Source organism: Psittacula echo (assembly GCF_963264785.1).
Source record: "Psittacula echo genome assembly, chromosome: 2".
In the NCBI taxonomy this organism is placed as follows: Eukaryota; Metazoa; Chordata; class Aves; order Psittaciformes; family Psittacidae; genus Psittacula; species Psittacula echo.
In genome coordinates this window covers 11,051,494-11,075,154 of record NC_137737.1, presented here as the reverse complement: position 1 = coordinate 11,075,154, position 23,661 = coordinate 11,051,494, and the positions used below count along the sequence as shown (strand labels likewise).

The following is a 23,661-nucleotide window of genomic DNA, read 5'->3' as shown; positions in this document are numbered from 1 at the left end:
GAATGTAGATCTGTATCTTCCAGGGTCCTGATCTGCTGATAGGATCCTATCCTGTGTTTCCCACTCATTCTTAGCAGTCATTTAAACAACAAAATGTACGATTTTACACATGTTCTGTATAACTTCTGTGTGATCAATTACTATCAAGTATATATTAGTGTTATTTTCCAGATAGGCCTGACAGAGGTATAGGAAGTGGTATTATGTCAAATTCTGTTGATCAAAGCTGGTGTACTAGTTGTAGCCTTAAACAAAAGACCCCTGTCTGTCAGTGACCTTAGCTACAGCACTACCCCTGAGCTTGGAGGACTAAGAATCATACAGTTTTCTAAAATATGGTATAAAATCTGAGTGATAGATTGCTTTTTTGCCAGTTTGTTTGTGAGATTAGAAAATGAATCAGGCAGTAAGGATGTTTGCCATTTTTTTAATGAGAGAAACAAGACTGGCAAAATACCAAGGAATAAGTCTATGCTTAGTTCATGCCTTAATACTGGCATGATCTCTTCTTTGTCTTTTCTTTCTTCTCAGTACTATTATTTTTGTTTCAGGGAGAAGATCCATTACATTCGGACAGAGGGTACACATGGGCTTGAAAAGTTGTCCTGTGATGCAGATTTAGTAATTCTGCTGAGGTAAGCAATTTAATCAAAAGCATAATGTCATTACTTATGGTACCAGAGAAGCTGGTTGGCTCTTTCTCATAATTGAAAAGACTTTGTTAAATCTTCCAAGTCATTTGTAACTAGAACAGGATTTATTGTTACTGATAGTCACCCAAAATAATCTACCCAATCTGTCAACTCTTACTCCTGGAAGGCAGCCTCCATCAGTGCAGTAAGCTCCATCCCCAGCCAGCTCAATCAATATAGCTGTTACCATCAAGTAGCAGAGAAAAAAGAATCAGATCAGAATGTTTTCTTTTTATGGAAAAACTCTTGTTTGCTTGTCTGGTGTTTTAAAAAGAGGAAAAAACCTTGTCTTAGTACAAGTAAATAATGTAACTGCTTGTGAAATCACTAGTTTTACTAGAGCCTGCACATCCAGGGCCATGGCACGCTAATGAGACCTTGATGCACAGTGCAGTGAGCTCTGTTTGGGTAATGTAGATAAGGCTTCAATTTTTATTGGAACCAGGGAGCTTGATCTTTAAGTCCTAGCTACTTTTGTTCAGCACAGATAAGGACTTATTTTATTGTCTTGGTCTTACATGGAAAATGTTGCATTACCCAGGTGGTTTTGGTATGCTCTGTAGCACTGCCTAATGAAAGAAGTTTACAACTGATGCCCATCAGCTTAATCCAGCTGGTCAAAGGGCTGAGCTATATGAAAATGTATGACCCAAGAAAAAACAACCTGGGAGACACATATGCGTATCTTTGCTTCTCACTGCTAATATGTTGAAGTTGTCCCTGTTTACTATATAGCCCCAGATGTAGATTAAGCCACTGTGTTAGCATGAAACATATAATAAAATTCATTTTGTTATTTGTTACTGGTGACCACACCTGATTTGGGAAACCTGTGGATTTTATGAATCCATGAGGTCAGAGATGCACCCAAACTTCATGTGAACCAACTCCCTCCCTGTTGCTTTTTCCATGCAGCCTTTTTGAAGAGGACATTATGTCCTACATACCATTGCAGGCTGCCTTCCACCCTGGTTACAGTTTCTCTCCTCGCTGCTCACCCTGTTCATCACCCCAAAATTCTCCAGGTAAGAGGATGGGAAAAATAATACAAGATCTTGTATTTGTGGTATTTCTCCTGATAAATACACAGGGGCAGCTGTCAGCCTGCTAATTCCAGTGCCCACTCCAAATCTGAGCCTAGTTGCTGTGTTACTGAATCAATCAAAATTGCTGTTATGTGTCTGTTGATAAGTTAACAGTAGCTGAAACACAGAGCTCAGAGATTGTCCATATGAAAGAAGGTATTTTCCTGCTTTTTTTGCGTAGTTGGAAAAGATTAGGATAAAAGAATGGTACACTCCAAACAGAACTCACTGACAGGGAAGGACATTCATATTCTGTGACAGCAGCAAAGAGCAGCTTTCAAATCAAAGGTGTATTACAATACTTCCAGTACCCAGGTAAAGTTCAGTCTCCTCCCTTTGGTGTTCCAAAGACTTCTGTTCTTCCCAAGACACATCTATTTTAAGGCCTGAGGTGATCATCTTGATCATCTAGTGTGACCTCCTGTGTTGAGCCCGTTAACTTATGTTTGACGGGAAGTGTATTTTCCAGAAAGACATGCTGTCTGAGAAGGCTATTTCCAGCTGTGGTATGTCTCTGTAGTTATTGTTTATGCTATAGAAATCTGAGGAGCTAATGTCTCCCTTCTGCCAAGATATACAACCCACACCGCAGTCTCACTGCATGGCTGTGTCCAGTGGCCATTTGGAGGGAATCGACAGAAATGTGATCTGAAGAAATCCAATTTTGGCTGAGCTTTTTAAACATTCATTTAAATTACCTGGTTTCAATTTCAAAATTAACGGACAAGAGACATTCAGCTCTCAGAGGTGGCTGTGGATAATTGGAAGGTTTTTTGACGTGAAGGTCAAGTGCTGAACCCTTGTCTGTTGGAGGACAGTGTTTTATCAGAATGTCCTGTTTTCATTATTGGGTTTTAACACCGTTGTTAATACAATTCCGCTCATCTACATTGGGGCAGGTCATAAGCAGTCTCCTGCAAGACAAAAATCTAAGTATTTAGTGAGAACATGACCTAGAGAATATTGAAACCACCGCACTGGTCTTTTACGTGTTCTTGTGAAAACTCAAGAAGGGCAGATATTTGTTTCTGGCAACACACCGCTTGCTTATTTCTGCCACTGGCTACATAGCACATAAGAACACCCATTCTCTTATGTCTGAGGGGAAAAAAAGTCTTAACAGAAGAAGTGTCACAAGGGATTCTGTTTGCATGGCATGTAAATATGCCTTTCTGTTTTACGAGCAGAGACAATTAGTAATGTGCTTCCCTCCTGGCAGCCACGATACTTTGTGCTCCCAATAAATGTGATGGGTGGGGTTTTTGTGGCCTTCCTATGGAGAATTTTCTGCCAGATTTCTCATTAAAGGGCTTGTTTTTATTGTCTCCTGTAATGAGGTAGGGAAATGGGATTTCATGGATCCATTCTTTGACTCTTTATGGCATGACACTTGCTTATGCAAAAGGACTAATCAGCTCCTTTGAGAATGCAGACTTCAAAACGAAGCAAGTCCCAAATTGCTGGAAATCTGCTGTATGTGTGAATAGCAATAGGGAAATATAGCATTTCTTGCTGACAGAAATCCTTTTTGATGCCACAAAGAGGGTTTGTGTTGATATCTGGAAGTGTTTCATATACAGTCAGATTAACACAAGGAAACCTGATTCTTAGCTTGGCTAGGGTGCTAGGCTCCAGTGAAAAGTGTTGCTTTGAGCTCCAGAGGTTTAATACTGCCAAGTAAGGAGATCTCCCATACAATGTAGAGGAGAGAGATCTCTTAAAAGTGCAATAGGTAAAGAAAAGCTAAATACCAATGCCTGTGAGTGGAAGCCATGCATGCCAGTCTTCCTCTCGCCTTTCTGATCCTTGAATTCCTGTCCAGGTCAATCACAGTTAAAGGCTGGCAGCACAAAGGCACACACAAGCCGATGTTAACAATTCTTCTAGTGAAAAAGATGCAGCCCTTGGAAATCATTGCAATCACTACATCATTTTCCTCCCAGGTCTGCAGCGAGCAAGTGCAAGAGCACCTTCTCCATATAGGAGGGACTTCGAAGCCAAGCTGCGCAATTTCTATCGAAAACTTGAAGCCAAAGGGTATGGGCAAGGTCCAGGTAAAATTAAGTGAGTATTATGGCAAGTCACTCAAATAGTCTGACATGGTGTAGCTTTGTCTTTTATCATTATCCATGAATGAAGACACTGATAGGAAGTGGGAAACATACCAGAGAACGAGTTTTGTACATGAACCATCATCAAGGCAAGGTAAAATCTTAGTATATCCTGCAAAAGAGTGACCTTCAAGTGGTTTTTGTGTGGAAGTTTTATTTCTTACAGATTTGTGTTCTTTTAGATTCTCATTACCTACCTGTTTAACAGGGATGTTGGTATTCCTACCTGTTATTTGCTAGTTGGAAAATCATCCGTGCAGGCAAACACCAACCAGGGATTAACAGCTATGTTATTTGTAATGATGAAGTGACTGCAAATCCTTTGGATCTACATATCAGCATAACTCATAACCAGAGTATGGCCTTGCAGAAGTTAGCCTGTACATGCAGATTTAACTGTCAGTAGTTCTTTGTGCTGGTAGCCCTCCTGGGTTTGAACTAGAGAGATTTTCACCTCTCTTCATGCTTTTGGGGATCTTTGTCACTTGGTTGTGGAGTTTGCTTTCCAGACATCTTGTTATTTGACTTTTGAGTCTGTACCTACTTGTGCTCAGTCTAGTTACCCAACTTGGCCAAAGGACTGTACATTTCAAATGTATTTCCTGGGCATCTGGTGAATTTATGCATCAGGTTGGCTCCCTACCAAATCACATCTGTTGTAGGGAAAAAAACCCTGTATGAAGCCAGGCAACTTGTTCCAGGCAAACGTCATCATCAAAATACTCTTACAGAGCTGGGGAGACCAAGCCATTGCTTATCCCTTTTGATGTCTTGCTGAGTGGGTCTGAGGCAGACATAAAATACATTTTGGAAGGTCTGTCTTAAAGTGTCCATGAACAAGAAGGATTTCTTGCACAGATGTTTAAATGTACTATTCATGAAGTTGTTTTAGAGGTTGGCGGGGGAGTGAGAGGTGTGTTGTAAACAGAGGCTGATACTCCCTTTGCTTACCCTGATACAGAAGCAGTAATTCCATGGACCTTCACTGGATTAAATCCAGAAAGTGTTTGGGTCCAATCCCAAGAAGCCTCATATACACAGAAAACTCGCGTCTCCTCTACCATACAAATTTGTACACAGATAGTGTTACAGAGAGTTTTAGCAGTAGAGCAACTCTTGGAACCTAATCACAGCATTGTGAAGAAACTCACCTTTGAGGCACATAGAAAAGCCTAATGAAACAACTCACTGAAAAACCATAATGGCCAAGTAACGTGTGCAACTTTAATAAGTTCTCTGACAATGAATGTCTGTCTTTACCAGCTCTTGCTTACCTTCAGCCTCACAGGCTCACACAAGACTCAGTCATTAGATCTCTATTTCTGCCTCCCTTTGCAGGCTAATTATACGGCGTGACCACTTGCTGGAGGGCACCTTCAACCAGGTAATGGCATATTCCCGCAAGGAGCTCCAGCGGAACAAACTCTACGTCACGTTTGTTGGCGAGGAAGGGTAGGGAACTACAAAATGCTATCAGTTTTGAACTAGCTGTTAATGTTGCAAAACATAGAGTTGACTAATGCTGAGCCTCTCTTGTTATGTAATGTTTATTTGGTTTTGTTTTACCTCCAAGTGATTCATCTTAAGCTCTCAAGCATTTGTTAACAATAACAATAGCAATAATGCTTAATTTTCTTATAGCACCTTCCATCTAGATGTCTCAAAGTGACAATTAAGTGGTTAAATCTAATGTCATCTTGTTGGCATAGGTATTTTGACTGCCTGGAAGGTAAAACTGAACTACAGGCCCATGTTTACACACTGAGTCAGTCTCAGGACTATAATTAGAGAGCAGACCTTTATCCCCTTTGTTACTCTAACTCTTCCAAATGGATCTGGTTTTCCTTCAAAACTTTTTGCTTTGCATGCCATCTAATAATCATTTGTTATCCGTATGTGGACTTGTTTTTGGCTGAAGCAAGAGATGTGAATGCTGTTTAGTTCTTACAGTTGAATTTACCTATTTTGGAAGCCGAAAGTAACAGAAGCCTCTTAAGAAGGCCTTCTCTCAGGAAACTTTCTGCCAGCCTAACAAATCCATAAGCCACTCCTGGATGATTAAAGCCAGCCCCTGAACTTTTGTTTCCAGTCTAAACAGAGCCTTTCAAAGCCACCCTGGCTCATCTCAAGAGCTATCCACATGCTTTTAAAATGGAAAGACCATTGAGCATATTTCCAGTGTTCCATATAACAAAAGTAGCTTTGCATATAAAGTTTCTTTTTTTAAACAACCCCATCGGTAGGATTTTGGTTTTCTCAAAGAGAAAAGTACTGAACCTGCAGAGGTGTAACAGGAGGATGGGCCAGCCTGCCCTTTATCTTCTTTGTAGTTTCACAAGTCAATCATTCAACCCCTTGTGCTTATGCTTCCATAACTTCAAACGTAATACAGAACATCTGATCCAGCTGCAGAGTTTTCCACTTCCTTTACATTTGTTAAGTAGAAGGAATAGTGCCCACCTCAGAAAATCTTTTGGCACATGTGATATATGGCTACAAATCATTTGTTCATATTGGTATGTGTATATTTATTTTAGAATGAAAAACCTACCTACCATTATTAGAGGATGATCTGGTTTTAATTAATCCATCACAGTTGGGTTTAATGTATTCATGAAGCTGTTTTGGTGTTGGGTTTTCTGGGGTTCTTTTTCCAGTTGAGATAATTGGAAACAGCTTGATTTTAAAAAAGCAAGAAGAAAAGGTGACTCTACAAAACAAAGTCATGCAACAGCAAAGCACAGCTTAAGGTGTACCACATGTATTTGAAAGTGTCGGAAAAGTAGAAGAGTTTGGATGGAGCAACTGAGGAATCACCACTTTCTCTTGGGATAGTTCTGTTGGGATTTGGTCTTGTGCAGCACTGACCTTTATGTTATACCTGTAGCTAAGAAAGCATCCTTGGGGCTAGATTGTATCTGTGGTTACATCTCAGTGTAGGAGAGTAAGAGCAATTTCTGCTTCAGTCTAGGCTGTGGTCTATGAACCCCGGTGTTCTTAGGCAGTTCAGACCCACTCACTACAAAGCAAGCCTTCTGCTAGCCAGCCAGCCAAAGCAAGGCTGAGCCTTGTATCTCAATTTACCAAACCTTTGGAGCAAAGGAAAAGATGCTACTTACAGGATGTGCCTGTCTTATGATTCCTCCCACATCAATCTAGATGCTGATTAAATTTCAGTATCATGACCTGTTCAGGGCTCAGAATCAAGTTTTGAGAGGAGAGATACACCATGTTAGAAACACAGTGACTGTGCAGGGGTAGGTGTTAGACAGCAATCAGTGTTGGCAAAACCCAGGGAATTCACTCGAATGGGAATGAGCCTCATTTTAGCTTTTTTACCTTTTCCTTTCCAGGTTGGACTACAGCGGCCCCTCCCGAGAATTCTTCTTCCTTCTGTCTCAGGAGCTCTTCAATCCCTATTACGGGCTGTTTGAGTATTCCGCCAACGACACTTACACTGTACAGATCAGCCCCATGTCTGCCTTTGTTGAAAATCACCTGGAATGGTAAGAGCATTTTATGCAGAATTGAACAATTCCTTTAGAGCAATAGAAAAATGGAAATGGAAAACCTGTCAATTTAGGCTATATAAATATCATTGCTTCTGCTAGGAAGAAGTGGGAAGTAGGTTGGGAGGCAGAAGAGAGGGAGCAAGTATAAATACAACAGCAGGCTCTGAAAAAGGAGTTATGATGAGGTGCTACTATTAGAATGTCCTGCTTGCATTACCTGTGACTTGATGTTTGTCAAGTCACTTCTGTGTGAATGTGAAAAGGACAGGGAGAAGTGCTCTGCTTTATGCAGGCCTCCTCGGTTCCCTTTTAAGAATGGAAATTGTGGTCTTTCTGTACATCAAGCTGCATTGTGCTTGGAAGCTGTACACTACGAGACCTGTTGCTGCTCCGTACCTACTACAAGCCTTGAAAAAGGGCTCAATGAAAGAGGTTTCCCTTTTCTGCCCTGACAGAGTGTCCCTGCTTGTCTATGGCAAGGCCAGCAGTGCGATCAGGTACTTCACCTTACAAAGTATGTGTACAGACAAATTGCTGATCCTGTTTCTTTATCAAAAGTCCTGAATGCATTATGCGATCTCCTCATTTTTCTATCTGCCTCCAGATCTGTCTGTCTTTGGGAGTTGTTTTGACTTTGATAGTTTCAGATGTGGTTCAGTGAAGCATGGGCTGCAAGCCCTGGGCAGTATTTGATCCCTTGTAGGATTTCAGTGTGTCAAAAGAAGTACTGCCACGTGGGTTTGGTCCTGTGGTGTTTTTCTTTGTCTAATCAATCTCACCGGCTCCTCTCAGAGATCCTTGTCTGAAATGGAAATAGTACATGCCTATCTATTCTTGTAAACAGACCCTTCTTGTCTTTGGCTTAGGGTGGGCAGGAGACCAAGAACAACTAAACCATAATGATGGTTGTACCATCACCTCTACTATGGTTGCAGTGGGAGAAAAAGGATGTTGCTGGGACTAGGATGGTCTCTGAATTGGGTTTTTTTTTGTATTATCACTTCCAGGAGCAGAGCATTATACTAACAATGATCCTTGCATTATCTTAGAATCGTAGAATGGTTAGCATTGGAAGGGACCTTAAAGATCATCTAGTGTTTCTCTACTGGCGTTAGGAAGAGAGCGGCTTAATTCCTATGACTTGTCCATCTCCCTTGGCAATCCTGTTCATTAGACATTATGCAGTGGCTTCCCAGTTTTCCAGAAGAAATGCAGTCTGTCCTGTGTTCAGCTTAGCAGGCAGCGTGCATAAACTTTTAATTTAGAAGGCTGTATTTGTGAGGATGTATTTTGATTTCAGGGCACAGGACCACTTAGGCAGCTGCAGCCCAAGATCAATCTGCCCACACTGTGAGCAAACTGGACACAGGCCTCTCTCTTCAGAAATGGGATTGCCATGTTATCTCAGCAATGTTTGCAATAGGCTCTGATACTTATCTTTTATAAATACTGTTGGTGCAAAGATTTCAGCTGCAGTTTTCTTAAGTAATAAATAGATCTGCAAAAAGTATATGCTTTGTTTGATCCCCTCGTTGAGAGATTTCAGCATGGGAGAGGTAGGCTTTTAAAGGTATCCTCAGCATATAGAACAGCAGAAAGGTACCTAATACGATTTTCTATAGCAGTTAGTACTTAACTCAGAAATAACTAGCAGTCAGACACTTAGCACAACATTTCTCCAACTACATGTATCTATACAGGCTACTTGTATACAGAATGTTACTTGGCCTTTGGGCATTTTTGGTTTTCTTTTTTAAGGGAAGAGAAATTAAGTCCCTTGGCCTGCAGATGGAAATAAATGCTATGAAGGAAGCGGTTTGTACATAAGGTAAATAGGGCAAGATTGCAGAACCCAAGGGAAAGATAAGCAATCCAGTAAGTGCTTGGAAATACTTCTTGAACCTGTTATGGAAATAACTGGCTGAGACCAAGGGTTTATAATTAGCCTGATAGGTTTCATGATTGGCTTGTAGATCCCTAGACATTATAATGGTGTTATGCTGTCTACATTGACTGATCTCAGCTATTCATGTGTAACCCTGGAGTACTGCACTCAAAAGTCTGTGAAGCCAGCTAAGACAGGATTTGGACCAAGCTTTTTAAAACTCATGGTGCGATCTTCCCAGAAAGGCTTTATAGGCCAACTGCTCTGAGGACACTGAACTAACTTGTTTGTCATCATTTGGTCGTGAGGGATGGGGCTTTCTGAAGTTCTCAGTCTTTTCTCCGACTTTGTTCTCATCAAAGTCAGGGCTAAAACTTCTGTTTCTCAGATTTGCTTGATGATATGATTCCAAAAGAGCCTCCTCTCTCTAACATGCGGGAAGTAAAGATCATTTTCCTGTTTCCAAATGTGTTATGAGGCATCTGTTAACATACATGGATGAATCAGTTTTGAGAGTCCTAGGGTCACAGATAATTAATTCATAGTCTTTTCAAAGCTTGAAGTTTGATGTCAGTCATGAAAACCACATGAGCACAATTGGTTTAGATTTGCAGATTTCTTGAGCTGAATGCCTTTTGATGCTGTGGGGCTTATCACTTATGTGGAATCTACCCTCGGCATGTTCTTCTGTATAGTAATTCTGTCAGACCTATCCAGACATGGATATTAAGAAACAAGGCCAGCAGAAAAAATCCCTCGAAATTCTTTTACATTTTCTCTTCCTTAAGCGAGTGGTGAGTTTGAGATATTTGCAACAAAATGCAAAGATGAGATGTTTTGCTTGTATTGGCAGAATTGAGAAATACACTGCTCTTTTTCCCCCCCGGCTTAAAAGTTACAGTTCTGCCCTTTTTAATGGTTTATTGCATGCCTTGCTCTTTGTACAAACAGCATTCTGAGTCCAGAATGAGCACATCAAAGCATGGAGTAGTTGTATGTATGCCAAGTTAAGAAAGAGACATAATGACTGGAAAATATTTCTCATTTATGGAGAAACTGAGATTTAACACCTTTCCTGCAAGCTTCCATTGAATAAGGCTTTTTCCTTCAGTTAGCATATGTGCTTGCTGAATACACAAAAGAGAAGATACCACACATTTTCAAAGCTTAAAAATTATTTTAAATCCCCCTATATCTGGAAGGACACAGTTATATCTCTCTAGTCCTAGGAAGTTTGATGATACACGTTTTTATGTGCACGCTGCAGGATATACCTGAAGCTCATAGACACAAGAGCTGCTTTTAATCCATGCCAGTAATGAGACGTTCTATCTGATCTAGGGTAACATGTCTAGCTCTTTACCTGGGTATTTGGAAACACCTTCTAAAATACTGCTTACCTCCCACTTATGTTGGTTTGCCCTTCTCCAAATAAGTGGGCAAAATGTGGTGGCAGCTGCTTTGTATTATTTCAGAGAAAAGAATATGGTTTAACCTAGAAATAATTTGCTCTTGGACAGGTCTTGGCTTTTGGTGAGGTGCTTTGGGCCACTGAAATAGGGTGACTGACTGAAGAATCCTCCTCAAGTTTTGCTCAGTGTGCTGGGAGAATTGAAGAACAGTAAATGTTTTTATCACAACCTCATGTGAAGTTACAGGTGTAATATTCAGTACAGCTCTATAATTTACGTACTCATAAATGGCTCTCAATAGCTTACCACAGTAGCTTCTCACTTTCCTCCCTGCTAACAGTCCTTTGACAGATTTTAGACAGACTTTCAGTTCCCTGCAGCACTGATGCCCAATATTACAGGGTATATGCAGAGATACCTTTTCACTGGGGTTAAAAAGGTTTCTATCTATGATTTGCATGACTAAAGTTTCATTGAATATTGTACTTCTCCTTTTCACCAAAAATAAGTAAATAATAAATGGCTGCATGGGTAAATTAACCCTGAAAGGAAAAAAAATCCTGACACAGAATAGATGGAGGAAATCTATGTCTAAACTCTGGGAACAAAATACCTAGTTCCAGAGTTTGCATCATCTCAAATCTTCATCTGTATCACTGGTCACTCTCCCTCTATTCTTCATGGTAGATTTTCAAGAGGTCTAGAAAGTTGCTGGTGTCTTTTTACTGCATCTTATTCATTCTGTATTCTGACAAAATGATTTGTCTAATCATGCTGTGACACACTGTGGTTTCCCCCAGGTGTTCATTTTGTCTTACCATTTTCCATAGTGTTCCCCTACTCAGCTCTAGCTAAGCAAAATACTAACCTGAATGTTTGTTTCTGTGATGATTTCTGTATTATTTTCTCCAAACCTGAAGAGTATTATGTCTGCTGTTTCATTGTTCACATGGCTACCAATTTCAGATTATATTATTTGACTGTCATCATAATATCACATAAGAAGTTTAATTTCTTAGAATAAGGCAATTCTCAGTGTTTTCTCATGAACTTTCCTTCCCTATTGCTTTATCTGACACTGACAACAAAAGCTCCGCTGTTCACAAAACTCAGTGTTCACAATCTGCTGTCAGGTGGAAATCCAGTCTCTCTCTTTCATGTCTTCTGGGTGGGCCAGAGTTTTCCTTCACAGCAGTCCTGCCCCCAGGAGTAATCCAGTGAGATAATGTGCTGCACCCTTCTTCAGGAGACAGCACGATACTCATGGTGTGGTCACCTGCACCAGACATTTTGTCCCCAGATCACTTGCCTGGTCTTTTATCTGACTCACCCCAGCAATGCATTTCACATCATCTACATTTGGATTTTTAGTTCATTGCATGTTTGTAAATATGGAACCACAGCCAGAAATCTGAAGAGAAGCACAGGCTCTGCATAGAAGACCAGATGGCCTAGACAGATAAAATTGTTCACAGGCATTCATTTGGAGATCTGAGGGATGCTAACTTGAAACATCTTATTCTGTGTTTTCATAGAGGATTAATGACAGCATGTTTTTTTTAACAATTAGGCATTTGTGAACCTCATTGTGATATTTATGCAGCCAGAGAGCAGTACCCCAGTGTCACAGTTGTCTTGGAGGTATTTACAGCTTGCTACTCATACTTAGCATTCTGTATCCATCTCAGAAAAGCCCTGTTGTGTTTTGTTTGAATAAAATTAAATACATTTATTTAATTAATTAGAAAAGCTGAAGACTTGTGAGTAAAATGTTTTTGTGCAGAATCCTAGAAGACCACAAAGATGCTGATGTAGTCAGACCCAGTGGCCCAGGTCCCTAGAAGCTGTAGATTCATTCCTGGCTGCAATGTCCTAATGAACTCCATTACCTTAACACACATTTAGAACTGCTTTCTTCATTCAGTTCCAGCCTGCCTTTCTGCTCTCTAAACCCCCTCATATTCTAGCCCGTGCTGCTGAAACAGAAACCCTGCATGTATTTCTACATCGTGTTCTGCAGGCAGATTTGCAAGCCTGTTGCACCCACTCTTCATGAAGACACGGATTTGCTTTCCCTGTGCTGCAAGCCAACTGACATGATTACTGCAACATTGAGCTGGGAAAAAATATGCTGGCTCCCATTAGGGTGGGTTACTTCAGGCGCAGCACTGCCTCGATTGCCTTTGCGTGCTCTGGCAAGCTTTGTACATGAGTAGGGTGAGCTCCCTTGGCCTGCACAGTGCTGTGTGGGTATACCCCCAGCCAAACTCTGACCCTGTCTTTTATTGATTTCGTGTAAGCAAGAAACCACATAGCCATCACTGTTCATCTCAAGCATGCCAAAGAATGCAGAGTGTTGTTTTTCCCTTTTTTTGTTTGAATAAACACAAGAAGAACCAAGAATGTTGCAGCCGCAGCTGTCCTTTCTCCTTAGAGAGCTTGGTTGGTTTTCTTCACTCAGTTTCCTTAGGAGTTGAGCCTTGTGCAATTGCCCTGCCCAGCCATCAGACAGTTTCCTCATCAGTTTGTGACCTATTTGACAGGAAGGTAAACATCTCAAAGGTCCTTATTTCCTAAAAGCAAAACTTGTGGCTGAGTAAAGATGGAAGCGCAGGAGAGTGCCTCAGTGAAGGCAGGCTGGTGAGCTCAACAGTTACCTGTTCTGTTTGGCCTCCGAATTGGACATGTAGCATGGGCAAGCTGACAGGTCTGTCACAGGCACAAGCTGTGAACCAGCTATACCATCATGTCAATGTCTTGAGGATGTCGGGGAGAGCTATGAAAACTCAGAGGAGGCAAAAGCTGGAGATGCTCCAAAGTGTGGGAAGTGCTACAGAGGTGTGTAGGAGGAACTGGAACTACTGCAGCATGGCAGTGTAGAACCATCAGAGACAGATCTATAGGAAACAAAGCTCCGTTAATGCTGCTACACAGAGAATGGCTTATTTCATTTAGTTTTTAAAGAAAGTGACAAATTGCCTCATGACCTAATGGGTTGTATTCGTATGCTGACCAGCTCATAGGATAGATTCAGGCACACTCTTTGGCTCTTTATAGAAACAGGCTTTTTATAGAAAATCTTTGTAGTCACAGCATCTAAGCAGGAGGTCTGCAAACAACCATCACTCCTCTCCACTGACTGGAAGTAGCTCTGCATAATATGTGGCCAGAATTACTCAGTTATCACTCTGATTTTGTAACTGTTGTGGCAGGCAACCTACATATGGCCCAATACCTGTTTATTAAGGGAGTCAGTAACACAGAGTTTGGTTTGGGGCTCAGGTGTGCCAGTTGTGTGGGTCTGCCTTTAAGGGGAAGTATGAATTTGAAAGACTGATTTTGCAGCTAACTGGAAGGGACCTTTTTATGCTACACTCTAAAAAATCATCCTCTTAAAAATCAGATCAGATGGAGCACCCCTGAGTGGGGCATCCAGCAACAGCCAGTTGTTTTTACAATTAGGTGGTTACCTCTTTGCCTCAGTTTCCATATGAAGAGATCTCCTCCTATGTCATCAACTCGAAATCCATTTGATGTACGCTGGTGCTGTGAACTGCTTTGAAATTCTCAGATGAAAGGCACTATAGAAAACCAAAGCATTCAACGTTACATTACACTATAAATTTTAATTACTAGCAATGCCTGATTTTAAATAAATTACGTTTGCATAAGAAATTTTCAAGCACTATTGTAAATCTTCTGGACAAGAATGATATTAAAATAAATATGCAGCTGAAATAATTTTGTAAGACCTTTTCATGATGTGAAAAGCGCATGCTACTGAAACACCTTCTCACTGCTGCACTGTGATCTCTCTCAATGCCTTCTGTACTTACGCAAACTTTGATTTTCCTATTAAGCTTGATGTATGACTATAAGCACATAAAGCCTGCCTCAACAGCTGGTTAATTATTTATTAAGGGTCAGGAGGAACTGGAAGATGAAAGGCAAACCAAACTGAAGGAGAAAAAAAACATTCTCTCTAACTGAGCTTCTACAGAAAGTGGGTTTTTTTAATAAAAAGGCTCTGCTTTATATTTACCTTATTTTTTGCTTTGATTTTTTCAAGTTCTTTTGAGGCTCTGAATGATGGTGTCACACGGGTTGAAAGAAGAGATGTCTCTTGCAGTCTCTCCTCCTTTTCCCCTCTCTGAACCTCATAGTGTCTAGCACTGCTTCCATAATTAGAGTTTGGTTTGAGGGAAAGGCGGCTGTTGTGTTTTGGTGTGTTTTCACAAAAGTCATCTTTATGGGTTTTTCCCTTGCTTAAGGCCATGGAGTCTTTTGCAGCACTGTGGATTAAACTTGCCCGGAGATGGGAGGCTCCACATGAAAATCTCTACAGCGTCTCCACCTTGCATGTGGTAGAGGAGAAAAGGGTAAAATCCACATTGTCTCTGAGAATGTGAGCCTGTAGGGAAGCATCAGTGTGGGCAGTGATTGTGTGTTCATTTGTAGTGGCGAAAAGCTCCCAGGGCATGATGAATGTCCTCATATCTCTTGTTCCAGCCACACTGGAATGGCAAGGCTGGACTGTCACTGTGAAGTATTGCTCAGTCATCTTTGCCCCTCCTTATTTCTCACTACATTTCATTCACACTTGGGTAAGGTAAAGCAAAGTCAATTAGCGCAGGTGCAGAAATTCCCAAGCTGACCTTTTTTATTAGTAAACACAATTCATACATCAAAAGAAAGACTGCTCACAGAGCAGAATTCCTTTCAGTAAATCACCCAAATCCATTTTGCGTATTTTTGAGTAGAAAAGGCATTTCTCTTTGCATAGGTCTCTCCCTGGGATATTTTGAAAGTTACAAGTTTCATTTGTCCATTGAAAATTCTTCTTCATTTCAGTATATTACCTTAGATTTACTAAAAGGGAAGATTAAAGATTTAAATTGATCTGATCTGGATGCATTTAAAGGGAGAAGAGCAGTGTCAAGTTTGTCAGTTTGCCCCAACTTGGGATAGGAATATTTGTCAAAATCTAACTAAAATTATGAAAGATGAGGAAAATCCTGACCTGTACACCTTCTGTATTTAATAACAAGAACAGAAAATTCAGTGTCTTGCATCTAACCAAAGGAGCTTTCTATGTTGTGACTTATGACTTGCATTTTGGAAGAAACAGACTACAAACTGGAATTATTTAATCATATTGGAAAGATTCATAAAGGAGAAGTAAAAACATTCTTGCACTTGAGGACAGCAACTTACAGATCCAGGTCTGCATTCTGAATGCTCCCAGAAGAGGATCAGAGCTGTAGGTTTGCAGTGGTATTGGTAAAAGTTGGAAGTGTTCAGTGATTTGCAAAACAAGACCTAAAACAGACTGTCAAGCAATTAATAGCATGTCTGAATTTGAATTTAGCACACAGATTTCTGAGCTTACTCAATGGAGGAACCACATCTGAGGGGCAGGGATCATTAGCTGAGTTGCAGAACAGTGCAAACCCAAGTGTATGGCTTCTGGACCGGGGTGATAAGTGCACGTGGCTCTGCACTGCAGATGACCTGTCCACAGTTAGCTCAAGGATATCTGCATCATGCTTCAGCATGTGGTGTAGACATTCCTGGGTGCTTACCAGTGAGGTTATGATAAGCAGTCTCTCTCGTGCTTAGATACCCCAGACAGTGCCTCCTTTGACTGAGGAATCAGTTATTGTGGCTTCAGCAGTCATAGTTAGCCATTGAAGGAAATTGTGTGGTCATTTGGCTTGTGCTTTTATGTCCCTCTTGTCTGGCAGATGACTAAATCTATGGGTTTTCCCCTGTAGCTTGACTAGTTTGTTACAACACATGGCAAAGCAACCATGAATCGTGCAATGTATGAAACTTTACCAGCTCACAGGTTTACAAAGTGCCCCCACCACCACCAAAAGGCTTTTCCAAAAGGTTTGACTGAGAATCCAAAATCTCTTGATAAAAATGCCCTTTTGCTGGCGTAAAAAAAACCAACCCATATGCATCAGAGTGAGTTGGTCCATAAGGAGCTGTCATAAACTAGAGCTGAGTCACAAAATTTCTTGTCATTCATATATCATCTTATAGAAGGTGAGAAAGTAAAAACTGTCAAATAGACTAAACAACTAAAATGGAGCTGGGACTCAAAAGGACTGTGATTGTATTCTTGTCTCTACCACTTTTTTTCTGGATAACATTAGATAAGTCATTTTACTTTTGCACTTATGTTTTCTCATTTGTCAAATGAAATATTGGCACTGATCTCCTTTGTAAGCTGCTTTGAGATCTGCCTGTCGAAAATACAGTCTAGGATCTGGGAATCACAAAATGTAGAGGTTTGTAGTCTTCTAGCCAGTAGTTCATACTTCAGTCTGCATCTCCTCTGTAGTTACTGGACAGAATTGGAGGAGAGTTTGCCAACAGTCTTATAGAACAATCTTTTTTATCTATTGTACCAGCAAGAGAAGCTAATTCTAAATCCCACAAGCAGTCCAGTTGCTGATGAAGATCATGTTTGTGATGCCATGTTTTGTCATGGTTCTCCCAAAGAAGAGCTTGTACATTTTTACTCATGAGATCGATAGCTCTGCAAGCAGAGATGGCAAATCCAGCACTCAGCCACTCTCCCCCTCTCCTCCAAACAGTACATTCATGGAACTTTGTTACTGGTAAAATGACACATGGCATGATTTCGTGTTAGAGAGAGACCATCTACTTTATTAGTTTAAAGACATAAGTGGAAATCAATTCTCTGTTTCCTGTGACTGGACTCTGTGGTGCTCAGACGACCCGTGACACTGAGGCTGGCGTGCCTGCGATAACTGCACGCAGTGGAAGTCCCAGAGCCAGGTTTGCTCAGTTCTGTATTTGCAGTAGTGACATAGTTCAGCTGATGTGCAGGGAGCCAAGGCAGCTACCTTGAAGCGAAACATGAGGGGATGCTGTGAGTTTTCTTTATCTACATTATCTTTGCCCCTCCTTTACTGAATAAAGCAGAACAGCCTGCAGCTTCTCTAATAAAATCATGGGTTTTTCTCTTTTACACAATTAGCCTTTTAACCTTTTGTGACGGTTCTTTTGTGGTGGGTATAGCGAGGATGTAAGGAAGATGGAAAGACATTTTGAGTGAACGTGCAGTATAGCTAGGTTAGAGACAAGGAAAAGACTTGGAGGATTTGATTAGCTTAAATAAAGAAGTAATAAAAGGTTCACATTATCTCATTGTTTTTCAGTTACTGGTAAATTAAGCTTCAGGAGTGGCTTGAGGCTTAGTTGCTAATTTAGGGTACATGAGCTCCAGAGATTTAGAAGGACATGGATAATTCACATTTCCATCATGTGTAAGCAATAGCTCTTTTTCATGTGGTTACTCTTTTGTAGTGAGAAACAGAAATGTTGTGTTCCATTTGCAGATAAATCCAGAAAATAAAAGTAGGGCAAGCACTTGCTGGAGCGCCAGTATTACACTGGCCTTTTGCAGCAGGAAATTCAAGCACAATTTAGCAATAAACTTGAGGGCTTGACTCAGATAAACACAGGTTCATCATATGAAACTCAGGTGCCCAGCAAAAGTAAAAATACCTGAAGCAAAGCAGGAAAGAGAAGTCTCAACCCTGTAGATCTTCACCTGAAGAGAAATACCCATTCAGGATTTGACGCCTGATGGAAGTTTGTTTGTACCAGGTTGTTTTTCTCTCTGAAAATCAGTTTTAAACCTTTTTAGCTTGCTTAATTTCCGTTCTTGGGTGAGCCTGTACATTTCACACATCTCTGAACACCGGCTTTGTGTTTTATGGCCATCTGCAAGCAGGCCTGCTTGACTGTCCACTTTCCATACACTTTACAATTGGGGCTACTTAGGAAAGGCTAGTGCTTTCTTAAATGAGTGTTACAAATTTCCTTTAAAATATAATTAAATCTCGTAAGTTTCATAGGAATAGTAAGCAGACAGAATATTATCAAAGAGGGACTCATGGAATATGCTCCTTCATCTTTTGATGCCTGAACAAAACACCTTGGCTCTGAGGTGAATGTATCCTCTATTAAATCCCATAATGTTTGCAGGGGCTGCAGGCATAAATCCCTGTAGGCTCTAACTGGTTAACATCCATCAGTTTCCAAGCTGGAAATCTGCACAAACAGTTGTTCCATGTCAGCACTCCTCAATGTTTCCTCTCAGTTTTAATTTGGAAAATAGACTGAAATTTAAGCTTACCCGACAGAATTTTCTCTGGTTTCATAGTGAGGAAGTATGGAGATTAGCCTTGAAAAAAAATCAGTAACTGTCTGAAAACCTGGAATGAGTTTTGACCATATATGGGGTTCGATGCCTTTCAGTATTTAGAACATAACCCAAAGCGGGTTAAAAAGAAAACAACGGAACTTGGATCAGGTGGGTTATTACCATTCCTTCACAAGAAGTGTGTGTGGATCCAGATTAAGTTCTCAGGTGGGATGCTACTGTGGTTAGATATCAGAGGAGGTGGGACAAGTCCTTAGTGTGATGTTGAAAGGTGCCACATACAGGTGTCTCAATGTTGTAGTTTTGTCTCTCTGAGAATACCCCATATTAGAGATGCATATAAGAAAAGAAAACAAGCCAACTATAATCTTATTACTCCTCATATTGGAATTCTCCTCCAGGACTAACAAAGGAATTATTTTACCTTTTCTCTTTAATGTGCTAAGACTTAGTGGAGTTTTGTCTACTGGCCTTTCCAAGAGCCATTCCTTTCCTATTAATGACACATGAGCTCATCAGATTCCTGAGCTGGAGAAGCATCCGGCATCCTGCTGGAATGCCGCAGCATCAGCCTTTGAGCCTGCAGGTATGCAGAGCAAATTTGCCACCCCACCAAATGACATGGTGGCAAAGAGGCGGTCTGCAAAGTTTGCAAGACGCAAGTCAGATAACCAAAATGGTATTAGCTTCCTCAGCCTGCCTGGCTCACCTTCCTGACAATAGATCCCCCACATCATCGCATTAGTCTGCTCAAATGTTCTGTCATTTATGGGAGTAGGGGTTAAATACGCACACCAAATTAAAGAAAGGCATTTGTTAATGAAGGCTGATAAAGGTGTGAAGTTGATCCACTGCCAAGGGTTTGTAAAGATTATCTGATATAGCTCAGTACAGGACATGCTGGTCAAGTCCTGCACTGAGCCAACGCTGGGGTAGGTGCTGCTAGCGCATAGACACACATCTCTGGTGCGTGTGTCTGACACACTGCCAGTTTGCTTAAAGTTCATAGTGTATGAGGCCATGCAGAGTTGCTGTAACCACCTGGTGAGCTTCTTTGCAAAATACACATCTTTAGAGCTTTCTTGCATTAAAAAACAGAATAAAATTGTTCTTTGTTTAGAAAGTGCCAGTGCTGGTGATTCCACCAAAATCCAAGAGTCATGGATCAGTACATATTCCTCTGTATGTTATGCCCTCTCGTCCAAGTGACAAGATTGCAAATCACAGTATGTTAGGCTATAAGAATGGATTTTTAGTTCCTTTCATTAGTAGTTTCTGGCCTTCATGATGTCTGCTTCACAACAAGGATGCTCACGAGTGTCTTCATCACCATGGAGGTTTTAACTGTCCTGTAAAACAAGCTGCCCCTCAGACTCTGGATCCCGTGATGTCTGGTTTCCTACAAATTTGGGTTTCATGACTGAATTCTCTGTTGTCTAACAAAATGCATGTTCAGAGTGAAGCCATTCACATAACTGAGTCCTTCTAAATACTTTCCCCTTTTTAGATTCTCTGCTGTCTAATAATGGTTGAGATTAGATCCAGTCTCTTCCACTGTGGAAGGACTAATGGGCTCTCCAACTACATCCACCTGCCAAATATCATTTTCCCTCAAAAGAGGTGCCAAGGGCAGAAATCCTGTACCGCAGTGCAGCCTCATTTTTTCAGCTTGTCTTTCAGGTACCCAAAAGTTTATCTGCATGATTAAACAGTGTGAAACTTTAAAACTGGTGCAACAGAATGTGCAAATTTGTCTTACAGGTGAAAGCAAAGCGTTCAGTAGTGTTGTGAAAGGAAAATGACATCTTCAAATTGGATGTGAACCATATTATAGTCACCTCTCTTGAGCCCTTCTTTGAATATTTTCTCACAAGCTACTGCACCACGAAGGGCACACTTAAACACAGCTGATGTGTTTGAGATAAGGTTTGCAAGATTTTCAATCTTTTCAATTCCATCAGGTGCTTCCTCTATTTAGGATTTCAAGTTTCTCATACCATAGCCAATTTAGCTCACAAGGCATGGCTACCAAAGCATCCCTTACAGAATGATAAGAACTATTCTTCCCCTGTACACATAGATGGCAGTTTTGTTGAGGTGCATCATTCTCCGTCTGGATCCAAGGAAGGACTGTCATATAAAGAAGACCTGCGTTCGTTCAACCAGTTGAGAGGGAGCCCTGTAACAAAAGGTCATTATGGGTCCTGCCTTACTCTGCTGCTATATGATAAGGACCAGAGTAAATTAAATTTCCTGTGACTCACCTGCAAATGGAGGAAAATATATTGCTTAGTCGCTGCTACAGCATATGGGTTTGTCTGTCCCTGTGTACCCAGACATGCAGTAAGTATGCAGAGGAGAACGAGCCTGTTATTTTGCAACAGGCTGTTGTGAAAACAGGCTGTTTCAGGGACACCTGCAGCCTCCAGAAGGAAAAGGAGTTAGCTGCTGGGTAGTGTGGAAACTCCTGCAAATAGGTCAGAGAGCTGGGTTGTTAAAAGCCAGAAGGCAGGTGTGCACAATGTCCTTTTTGAGCGGATGAAGGGTGTCAGTAGGAGTCAGAGCAGAGCAGGTCTCCTGCTCGTTAATTCTGTCTCTCGTTCCACCATTTCCTGTTCATTAACTCCCTCCACATGTCCCCTCTCTGCCAGAGCACGGTACTCAGACTCAATCATTGTCTCTGAAAGGGAAGGGTGTTGAAAGAAAGGGCCAGAGCAAGACCTCACATTCCCCACCTCTTCCAAGCTATCTTTTCTGCTAGAAACCAATCAAACAAGCATTTTACACTTCCTTGGAAAGATCAATGTAAGTCAGGTTTAAAGAAGGTATGTGCCCTCCAGCCGAGATTTACCTTTGTGCTGCTTACTCTGTCAAGAAAACTTGTTTTTTCTGAGGCAACTGTCTCACCCATCTCTGGATCTCACCCATGTCCTACATCCTTCAGGAAGAAATAAACGCAAAGATCTGGTTTTGTTTTAACTGGCTTTTGGAAGGAGATTAATTTGTTTCTTGTTGCTTCTTTGTAGGTTTTGATATATTTTAAGTGGTAGTGTTATGCTTGGCTGAGCATGGTGGCAGCTGGATGGTCTGTATGGACACACACACACAGATAGACTCTTCCACTGTAGCAGACACCTCCCTTTTGATAGGTATCTGTTGACTTACCATGGTCCACAGTTCTCAGTGCACTGCTGGACCATAGAAGTGCCATTTGTCATCCCAGGCACTGTCCAGAATGGATGAGGGGCCAGAGGTCCTTCTCTTACACCAGCCTGCAGATCAGAGAGTCAGGTATAGAAGGCTCTGCAGAGATACCAAAGCTTTGTGCAGGGGAAGAAAGGTTTGTGGGCTGCAGAGCTCACATGATGTGGCCATGAAGCATTGTGTCTGCTGGGATGATACAGAGCTGCAAAGAAATACAATCTGCAGCATAGCTTTTTTATCCATTGTATTGGCAGACACCAGGAGTGGCAATGTCTTATTAATTATCTCATCTCCTTTATCCAGACCGGTTAGTGCTGGACTTGTTTTCCCACACAGTACCATTGCAAAGGCTGGGGCTCTGGAACCACAGTCAGGCCTCAGGTTGAGCAAGCCCTGGTGTGCCCAGGGCTGCCAGTGCAAGGTCAGACTGATGGACCACACAACCTGGAGTTGCTCTGCCCACATTTGCTTAGGCTGACCCACCAGCCTTAGTCCTTTCATGAGAAACACTACCCAAAGCTTTTGGATGGTTTGATACACAGCTACCATAAGGCACTGATTCAAATTAAACCTGCCATCGACAGCTACCATAACATGTGCTAAACACCTTGATCTACGTGCAGCACCCTTTCATGTTAGCTTTGCATGAATGCCCGCAAAGCCGTATGCAGGTACAGAAGCGATACAAGCAACAAGAGGAAAACTGATGGTGTTCGTACTTTCAAGCAGTTTCTTTGCAGGAACAGCATTCCCAAACCTTTCTTGGCAGTTTTTTTTCTGCTTTGCTTTATTCCAAAAGGCTCCTCCCTGCCCTGCACAGTTGAATAGCCATGGGGTGGGTGTTGTGGTGAGAAACTCCTGGTGCTTATAGTATTTTCATTCAAAATGTACAGGGATGGATACATGGAGATGGTGAAGAACGAAACCAAAAAAGCCGACGTGCATTATTTAGGACAAATGGACTTGATTATAGATCCTGAAGGTGCTATAAAACTGATGGATTACAGCCTCAGCATTTCTGGGATTTGAGCTGTCTGGCTTCCACTGTGCTTTCATTGTGTCAGCTCCCCCTCTTTTCATTGCTTCTTGGTGGAAACATTGCACTGGAGCACAAGTGAAGTGAAGCAGGTCCTAACTAGACCCAACAGCTGCCTTTTGTTGCTGCTGTGGAAACAGCTGTAAGGTGGTAATATAATCACCCTTCTGTTACCAGTCAGCTGCATATCATAAGCACCTTTCTTAGATGCAGGGGACCCAGAGGCAGCTCCTGTGGTGATGTAAATGCTAACTGGGCCCACAGCATGCTATTTTGTGTCCCATTTGACATACTAAGCACTTGTTGTTCTGTCCCATGAACATAAAGTTGACTCAGCGAATGGATATTCTGCATTGCTTTCATAACAGTGAGAGTCATGTTTCATTCATGTACAGGAGGGGTCTTCACACTCATTCCTGTAGTGGAAGAAGTGGTTTCTTGGCTTTTTGATCTGTTTCTCATCTTTTGAGCAATAAGACTTCACCATGATGTCAGTCAGCTCAGGCTTGGTGTGCTCACAT

General features: G+C 41.4%; 1 protein-coding gene across 1 annotated transcript in view; it reads left to right on the top strand.

The window, feature by feature from the left end:
- The window catches only part of HECW1 (HECT, C2 and WW domain containing E3 ubiquitin protein ligase 1), a gene marked incomplete at both ends in the record, with an annotated part of 174,387 nt that overhangs the window by 134,921 nt on the left and 15,805 nt on the right, over positions 1–23,661 (top strand). Inside the window, 5 exons of the mRNA XM_080611271.1 lie at positions 552–635; positions 1,608–1,717; positions 3,721–3,841; positions 5,227–5,340; positions 7,242–7,394. Coding sequence (XP_080467397.1) covers positions 552–635; positions 1,608–1,717; positions 3,721–3,841; positions 5,227–5,340; positions 7,242–7,394 — 582 coding nt within the window. The remainder of the gene's footprint in view (positions 1–551; positions 636–1,607; positions 1,718–3,720; positions 3,842–5,226; positions 5,341–7,241; positions 7,395–23,661) is intronic.